This window comes from Mytilus galloprovincialis, chromosome 3 (assembly GCF_965363235.1).
Source record: "Mytilus galloprovincialis chromosome 3, xbMytGall1.hap1.1, whole genome shotgun sequence".
NCBI classification, from domain to species: domain Eukaryota; kingdom Metazoa; phylum Mollusca; class Bivalvia; order Mytilida; family Mytilidae; genus Mytilus; species Mytilus galloprovincialis.
In genome coordinates, this window is record NC_134840.1 from 62,896,934 (window position 1) to 62,906,567 (window position 9,634).

At 34.4% G+C, this 9,634-nt stretch overlaps 1 protein-coding gene across 1 annotated transcript; it reads left to right on the forward strand.

The window, feature by feature from the left end:
* The first annotated feature begins 269 nt into the window (after positions 1 to 269).
* LOC143066747 (uncharacterized) lies at positions 270 to 5,131 on the forward strand. Its single transcript, XM_076239558.1, has 5 exons — positions 270 to 699; positions 1,193 to 1,306; positions 2,098 to 2,290; positions 3,406 to 3,621; positions 4,990 to 5,131. Exons 1-5 carry the CDS (start codon positions 573 to 575, stop codon positions 5,129 to 5,131), a joined length of 792 nt encoding a protein of 263 aa, XP_076095673.1. The 5' UTR covers positions 270 to 572.
* The last annotated feature ends 4,503 nt before the right edge of the window (positions 5,132 to 9,634 follow it).

Sequence of the window (9,634 nt, forward strand, 5' to 3'; positions counted from 1 at the left end):
CAAATACATGTAATATGGTATTGTCAAATAGAAATATTAATAAGATCTTACTAAAAACACAAACCTTATAAAATAACCACACAAGATGCAATTCTGACAATAAATATGACATAAAGCCAGAATATTAAAAAAAAAGCTAAGTAACTATTGAAGAGCTATAGGTATACAAATTCAAACGTTTTGGATAATTTTTAATATGAGGCAGGTGCAACCTAGCGCACTCCCGAAGATAGGCTTGGATGCAGACAAAGAAGAAAAAAAAAGTTTAAAAACACAAAACATTTAAACTGCAATATCCTGTATCCCCAAATTCTTATCCAGTCCCCTTTTATTTTGAAAAAAAATTAGCCCCCCCCCCCCCCCCTCTCCTTTTAAAAAAATCTGGATTTGCCACTGTCTATTTATATCCATTATGTTTGCATATCAAATTGTATCAATAAACATGTATACAGTTGTTTCAACTGTCATTACATGTACTTAGTGTCACTGTAAATATTGTTATTAATGACCCAATTCATTAATTTTCAGTTAAAGTAGTAGAGACGGAAGTGAGATCAGTAAATCAGATATTGATGGACAAAAAATCAATGGCAAAAAGAAAATTACCAGCTGAATCGGATGATGTCAAACCAGCAAAGAAGGCAAATGTCGGAAGGCCTCCTATAAATGCAGAAAATAGAATGTTGATATTTAAAAAAAGTAAGTGAGATTGTAGGTATTTTTCTTATTTAAAAACTTATAACAATATTATAATCAATTGACGATTTCTTGAAATATATGTACTGTAAATAAAAAAAAAAGCACAACATTCAGAATTTGGAGTAATGACTGGTTGGCTCAAGAATCAATAATGTGTCTGAGAAGAGTATTGTTACCTTGTTTGCTAGCAAGGTAAAGATTCAGTTCAGTATATATAAATAATACAAAACAGGCTTCATATATATTCATTTCATATACACATACACCTTATATTAATAAGCTATCGATGCAGCCGTGGCATTAAACCATCAATCAATCACTCACAGATAAATATTAAGAGCAGCTTAGCTTAACAATGACTAAATGATGAAGATAAAACCATTATTACACTTTATGGATACTATGCAAGTAGCTTTATCTTTAACAGTGTTATATCTTTAAAATGCTTTGATGTATCTCAACCTTTAATACTGATTACTGTGTATTATTTTAGAAGTAAAAGACAAGTTTCCTGATGTCGTCATCAAATCACCCACCTTAGTGTCATGTGCATGCAGTGTAGACATACATTTGCATAGATCTTTTGGTACGACTAATCTAAATAAGCGTAAGTATATATATGAAACAAGCACACTTTATTGTTAGCAAGATTTGTTATACATGTATAACTAATACCTTAATCTTACTATTATATGATATGCAATCAAATGTTAAAGCTATTTTGATTGAGTAATAATTACACCCTTTATGACAATTCAGTCTTTTGAATGGCATGAAGCACCATATTTTCCCCAATTCTTAAAAGCACTGGGATATATGTATGCTATATAAAATTAAGGACTGGCTGTTATAGTGTCTACAAGATTGTTACAGATGGACACACTACCCCCCCCCCCCTCCCCTCCCCCTTAAGGAACAAACAGCCTTTTAAAGTTAACCAACTAAGTTTTAGAGCATGTGAATTAAAAATAAAATATAAATATTACCTTATGTTTAACCATACTGCATTATCAAAGGTAACAATACTTCCGACAGCAATCAACTTTCTTTTAAAACAACCTTACTTACTAAAGATCACTAAAGATCTATTTCTCTGTTTTACTCAATACCCCTTATAAACATAAAGCCCGCCTCTGGGTACAGGATTAATCGCTGTGTTATATACGTAGGTCCATTGGTGGCCTTGGGTTGTTTTGTACATTTTAGTTGGGTTAATGTCGCTTTGACACATTTCTGTTACCATTCTTTATTCTATTCCCCCACATTGAAATATAAACACCAGAATTGGTCATTCTGATTGCAGTAATTTGGATATTTTGTTTTAATGATTATGTCAATAACTTTAGTTGTAGTATCTGTAGACCAATATGACCTGTATACAATTTTTTTTACTTTTAGATATGAAAAGTTGTAATGCAAAGAGGGTCCAAAAGGCAGCAACTTCTGGATCAGCTGTGAAATTAAAAGAGTTTTTGTTGAAACATTCTACATCAGAAGAAAAAAAGTCCACTTCTTCTAAATTGGATGAGGTTCAAAGTGATGATTCACTTCACAGTGGGGGACTTCCCAGTGATGAGGAGCCTTCTGATATGTAAGCAAGAAAGTACTTTATCTTCATTTGTTGACATCAATTGAATATTCACGTGCTATAAGCATTTACCAGTTATATCTGTCCATTTGAATTTCATATGACAATAGTTTTGTAAATGAAACAAGTTGTGACTTCAATATATAGGGTTGTCTGTGGGTTTTTAATGATATGTGACAAACACCATACATTACAGTTTCAATGTATAAATTTGTATTCAAGAATATTGTTATACAGTGAAACCTGTCTAAACCGAACCCTGAGTAAACCGAAAATCTGTGTAAACCAAACTCCATATATAGTCCCGTTTTAAGTATCTATCATGTCTATACAAATAAAACCTGTGTAATCCGAATACCTGTCTAAACTGAATACAAATTTTTGTCCCAAAGGGATTCGGTTTAGACAGGTTTCACTGTACTTTTTTTTTTATCTCTTTTTGTGATGTGATTTTTTATTTACACATTTTTATTTACATATTGTTTTTATACAACTGCAAAAAAAATGCAATTTATCTTTATGTCATGTATGTGTCTTTTTTTTTTCAATTTTATCCATTATATCAGTCTTGAAAAAAAACATGGCCCCCATCGCTTAAAATAAAACATAGGGGTTTATATACCTTAACTACAAAACTAACAGTTAGACCAGATCTACAAACTGATTGGTCCATGATTGTTTGCTGTCAATAGTTGTTAGACTTCATATGCATGAAATGAGTTTTGTAGAATTTTAATATAATTTTGTGGTCAACAAAGTTCTATGTTCTCACTTGCTTCAACTCTCAACTTTACTTCAGTGACATGTTGCAGTCCGTGCTATCATGCTGTGCCCAGAAAAGCCAATTATTTTAATTATTCAACCTTTAATTTTGTAACTGATTACAAAAACCAACCAAATGTTTAACTCGTTCTAAGAGTTTGTTATTAAGTTGTTTGATTTTGTTATTGTCCATGTTGTGGCAAATGAAGGTTTTGTTGTATTTTTATTTATTTATTGTTTTATTAGAATTTAAGATGAAAATCTAGTCATTGCTTGCTAGTCGTTCTAGTTCATTTTATTTTATTGTATTAGATGTATAATAAAAGGTGTCATGAAATATTTCTTGTTTTTTATAGTCTAATGTTGCAAGATGTACAAGACAATACATGGCTTGATGAAAGTCCCCCATGTTCTCCTGCATCATTTAGAGAATCAAGTTGCATATTAGAGAATGAGCTACATGACTTTACATCCAGTTTTGAAAGTGTTTCAAGCTTATCATCTGAGAGTGAATATGATTCAGATGGTTTGTCAACAGCAGTTTACGCAGACCAAATTTCTGACAATATTAGGTAAATTCTTGACTCAGGGATAAACTTTCAATGCTAAATGTCTTATTAGCTCACCTGACCCAAAGGGTCATGTGAGCTTTTGCTACCACTGAGCGTCTGTCATAAAATTATCACATTTTAATCTTTTCCTCTGAAACCACTGGGCCAAATTTAACCAAACTTGGTAGGGATGATCCTTGGTAGTTGGGGATTCTAGTTTGTTCATATGGTGGTCCATGGGGTCCAAAGAAAGTTTTAAAATGGGTTTCAAATGGGAAAAGCTTTAAATCTCCTGAAGAAGAACCAGCAGTAGCAAGGGAGTCATACTTTGTCTGAAGCAGCAGTAGAGTTTGTACAAATGAAGGTCTAGACCTTCATTTGTACAAACTTGAAACATCATGTCCTACTGATGTTTCAGACAAATCACAACTGTCTTGCTACTGCTGGTTCTTAAGAAGAAGATTTTTAAAGCTTTTTCCCATTAAAGCCTAACTTTGAACCCCAAGTGCTCGGACCACATGGACTCCGGGACCTTCATTTGTATAAACTTGAAACATCATGTCCTACTGGTTTCAGACAAATTATGATGCCTTGCTACTGCTGGTTCTCCAGTAGAAGATTTTTAAAGCCTTTTCTCAAAAAAGCCTTTGTTAAACTTTGGACCCCATGGACACCCAGATTCTATGTACCAACATTTCAGAAAAATCTTATGACTCGTTTGGAGTTATTCCCCCTGAAATGCCAACTGAAAGACCAGGTGAGCGCTACAGGCTCCTGGGAGCTTCTTGTTTTAATATTTAATGTACACTGTTTTTGTTGATGTTTAGAATCTGACCTTTAGAGCCACCATATGGCCTTCAACAACCATCATGAATTTCATACTTTATAACAATTGCTATGTGATCCAAGATAGATCTTTGCACGAGTGGTTCTCTAACATTAAATACTTGAAAAAACATCTCGCATTCAGTAATTGAAAACACATGACAACAGATTGCATTAGCCATCATTAGATTTATCAGAAAGAAATGATCAGAAATGAAATGTATTTACCAGTTATGTCAATAATCTAACGAATTTTGATACTCATTTAAACCTATGACATAAAAGTGTGTTATGTCAAGGACATATATATACGTCCCTGGTTATGTATACAGGATCAGTCAGGTTCACACACACATGAAAACATACCAATATAGTTCATTGTCTAGTTCAATCTAGTGATCACAAGTCAAAACTATGCCTACTTCCATGGTTTAATATTGTCCAATCACAAATAATTACACGAAGATGAATTTTTGCAAATCATAATTCAAATTGTGCCTAGGCAATGTTATTTATTGTTACCACATCCCACACCATAATAATTGTGTTTTGTTTTTATTTCAGGAGATTTACCTATTGGGATAGTATATGTGAGAAACTTCAGGACGTGCTCAATTCAGGGCTTTTGCAGAAAAATCACATATTTTATGTGTACATTGATAATGTTTTGAATTTTGTGAAACAAGTAGAAGATCCTAAAAAATAATTTCATTGGGATGAAAGAATTCTTGAGTTTGTAGAAACAATTGAATATCATGGACATAAGAAGGTCTTGAATATCCTCAGAGGTCCAGGGTTTTTAGGAAAGGAAAGGGTGGTATTAAACACTTTGATTGGAAGTCATGGAATCTTCCACTTCCTAGCCATTTTGCAAGACACAAAAATGTAAGTGGATATACAACAGAAAATGGTATCCATTGTAACCTTTTAAGAAGCTTTTTGGAAATTTGTGCTCAAGAGGATTCTGTCGTAACTTCTTTACTTAACAATGGTTACACAAAAGTTATACCGGTTGCAATGCAGAAAGATGGAATGGCGTTAAAACCTGGGCTAATGGTCGACATTAGGCAAGGTGTATTGATAGGCGGAACATTGAAAATAGATAATGAATTCATTGAAAGGCACCCTAATCCCTCTCCGGAAATGCTAAAAAGTTTGTTTGTGCAAGAAGCTGAAGTTACATGTCTCACTTCCCTGGATAATAAACTGACTCTTCCTGTAGGTGTTGATTATAATTGTAAAGGAATTTCTTCTGCTGAGACTTTTGAAAAATTCAATCTCCATTGTAATCAATTGCAAATATGTTTGCAGTGCATAAAATCTGGTCACATTAACACTGAAAATGGAGTGATTGTAAGTGGTAACTGCTCATCAAAATGTGAATCTTGTTTAGAACAAAGATCCGTTTGCCAAGACTGTAAACGAAATGGACAATGTCACATAGACCCTTCCCTTCGATGTTGTGGCAACTGTTTAAGACAAAAAGAAAAATGTGTAAAGCTAATGGTTCTTGTGATTACTATGGACTCCGAATCAAAAAATAAAGGTGCAGAAGAAATGTTTGAAGAAAGAAAAAAAAATGGAAGCATTGATCCGAATGTCTCACTTGCATGTTGTGTACCAGATGGTGTCCATGTAGGAAAGCGTTTAGCCAGACACTTCAGTAATTGGTTTCTTCTCGTTGATGGATGCCGCATCAATCGGGTACTTCTTCGAACATTACGTGGAGACCCAAGTTTAAAAGATAAACTAAGACCACACCTGACAGTTGCAGCATGCAGAAATAGAGATAGAATGGATGTTGATGCATCTTTAGAGATATCAAGTAAACCAGTGAGAAACATTGTTTCAGGTATTAAGACAATAACTCATACAATAATACCAGAAAAATACCGGTTATATAAAGACAACAAAAAGGGGACACTGTCTTCACCCATTGCAGTCTGTATTACTGAAAATGGGATGTTACTGATAGCTGATGCAGCCAAAGGCAAACTGTTTTCTGCACGATTGCATTATCCCGTTGATGTTGTAGAAATTACAGGAAAGTTAAACCATCCTATTGGGGTTGCCTATACTAAGGAGGTTATTTATGTGTCTGATTTAACAGAGAAAGCCATATTCTTTTTAGATTTGAAAGGAAATTCTGTTTACGATCCCGACAGAATGACCATAAAGCAACTGCAAAAAGCTCTCAAAGACCAGGGGTTATGGGAAAATAAAGATAGAACCCTGAAGAAAGCAGACTTGCAACAAAAGTTACAAAAATGGATTAAAGATAATCAAGTCAGCACAGAAAGTTCAGGAAATGTAATTGGATCAGGACAAAAAGCCAAAAAACTTGAAATCATGGATCATGAAATAGATGCCCCTGCAGGACTTTGTACTATAGGAGCAGATAAATTGATTGTTTCAGACTTAAAATCAGGAAATATAAGTATGCTCACTTTGACAAGCAATGGACTTACTGTAACAGCAAGTACTATACAGATAGTTTACACTTGCATACCACTCATTTACAACATGGTTTTGAAAGACAATTAAGTATATTTTGCATCATCTGATTTGGCAAAAGGAGGTATTTTCAGTATCGAAAGAAACGGGGAAAAATTAGCTGAAAATGTAACGAAATTAGTCTCAAATGGATCAGATTTAAAACAAGCTTTTGGAATTGCAGTTTATCATGATGGTCTTGTTTTGACTGACATACAGGATAAGAAAATAAAACTTTTATCTGGTATGCATAGGAGTAATACCTTAACTGATTATGCAGGAGTGGGGAAAACGGGGCACAGAGATGGTGTAGAAGCTGAGTTTCAACAACCAGCAGGATTGTGCACAGAACAGGGTACAATCTTCGTGACAGACATTGCTGCAGGATCTGTGAGAATGGTCATTAGTTCTTCCCCTCTTGTCAAATTTCTTGAGTTCCTTAACATGTTCCACAAAGCAATTGGTGTCACTTTGCCAAATGTTAGTAATGAAGATAGTTTTGAAGATAGGATTGCTGTTTTACAGAAAGTATATGAGTTTCTCATTCAATGCAATGAACGTATTAGAGATTTTACAGGAATTAACAAAACTTTACAGGGTCCAGAGGGTGCATGTTCTGCTCAGTCAGTTTCAGACCTGAAGATGATGATAGACAGCTTACAACAAGTACTTGATCTTGTAAGGAAAGTCAAACCAACATTTGAGGAGAGATTGAATATCAAGTCTTGTCTAACATTAGTTGTTGAAAATCTCTTTGCAGAAATGAGGCAAGGAAATGACATGCCTCTTGTTCTTCAGTTTAGTCAAAGATTTCACTCTTGCACACGAGAACTTCTGAAAAGAGTAACTAAATCCAGTTTTGTTTATTTCACTGGTGAAAACTCATATTATCATCGAACAGACAACTCATATGTCTCATTTCAAGAAATACCAAGAATGGACTTGCCTGTGAAAAAGAAATTGAGTGCAGATCAAATGTCAAAATTAAGATGTTGGCGTTCAGAGTTTGGTCAGAGTGTCAGACAAAACACAGTCAGGGGTTTAACAACTAAAGATAAGCCCGGAACATTACCATTAACATGTTATGAAAAAGGTGATACAGCAGTTAAAGAGATAGATGTTGGTAATCTTGACAACTGTCTTCAAAAAGACACCAGAAAATCTAATGAATCAAGCCAGAAAATAATACTTAGTAATAAAACATTAATATATCTGAAATTGAATCAGAAATTGGTTGTTGCCAAATTGTTAGAACACTTGGTTGAACTGCAAGAAGAGGTAAAATGTATAATGTACCATCAGGCCAATCTTCTTCCTCTTCAGTTTGTTAGTGGAATGAACACTAAGGTCAAAAGTAGTGGCATATTAGGAACAATAGAGCTTGAGGATGTTGAGGTGGAAGATGATACTATTATTCTCTCAGTAGAATTGTATACATCTATTCTTCCAGCAAAAGATGCGGGTGCTACTATTTCACCAGAGGAGATGGATGAGGAAGAGGAAGAGCTTCCCAAAGAAAACCAAAGAAAGAGTAAAAGAGATAGACATTTCAGAGCAGACCCAGCTGTTGAAGCTTTTTTGTTATTAAATATTTAACATTTAAACTGTTATTTAATGATTACAAAGATTTTAGTTTATGATTATTTGATAACTAAAGATAATCAATTTTTGATTACCAAGGCAAATATTTAATGATTATGTGATTATATTGGCAAAAAAATGGTGATTATGTGATTACTAGGACCCCCCATGAGGGGCCTCTTTAGTTCATTGGTTACTCTTCCTCGGTCGTAAGCCATGGTGCTGAAAGATAGGAGAGAGAATAAGACAGTAGATTATCGAAGGTACCAGGATTATAATTTAGTACGCCAGACGCGCGTTTCGTCTACAAATGACTCATCAGTGACGCTCATATAAAATATTTTTATAGCCAAACAAGTACAAAAGAGGGACGAAAGATACCAAAGGGACAGTCAAACTCATAAAGTTGAAGAGCATTCAGGATCCAAAATTCCAAAATTCCAAATAGTTGTGCCAAATACAGCTAAGGTAATCTATGCCTGGGATAAGAAAATCCTTAGTTTTTCGAAAAACTCAAACTTTTGTAAACAGGAAATTTATAAAAATGACCACATTATTGATATTCATGAGATACTCTCAGGAACGAAACGTCCACAAGCAGTGTCTTCGCTCCAGTGGTGTAAATAGTTTATTAAAGGTACAAGATTATAATTTAGTACGCAAGACGCGTGTTTCGTCTACAAAAAACTAATCAGTGACGCTCATATCAATATATTTAAAAGCCAAACAAATACAAAGTTGAAGAGCATTGGAGATCCAAAATTCCAAAAAGTTGTGCCAAATACGGCTTAGATAATGTCAAATAAAACGTTTAAGTTCTGGTAGAACACTGGCAGTGACTTGATTATTAACAAAAGGACAAAGGTTGGCTAAGGAATATGAGAGGTGAAGAACCACTAACATCAGGAAGATCTAAAATTATTTGGAAGACTGGCTTATCACTCTTTATCCTGCAATTGGGTGTTCTACTATACAGATACAGCCCTACAGATATCGCTATGCTGTATCTGTATACTATACAGATATCGCTTAAAAGCTCCGCCCACTGCTGGACTGAGTGTTGTATGAACCTGCGTGACCTCAGAATGTGTATTGCATTCGCATTCCAATGACGTATCAATTGCGAATTATCGAT

Coding starts and splice junctions, on each gene's coding strand:
- LOC143066747 (XM_076239558.1), top strand. CDS start 573: ATGGACAAAAAATCAATGGCAAAAAGAAAATTACCAGCTGAATCGGAT. Junction 1,307..2,097: donor TACGACTAATCTAAATAAGC/GTAAGTATATAT, acceptor TTTTACTTTTAG/ATATGAAAAGTTGTAATGCA. Junction 2,291..3,405: donor GATGAGGAGCCTTCTGATAT/GTAAGCAAGAAA, acceptor TGTTTTTTATAG/TCTAATGTTGCAAGATGTAC.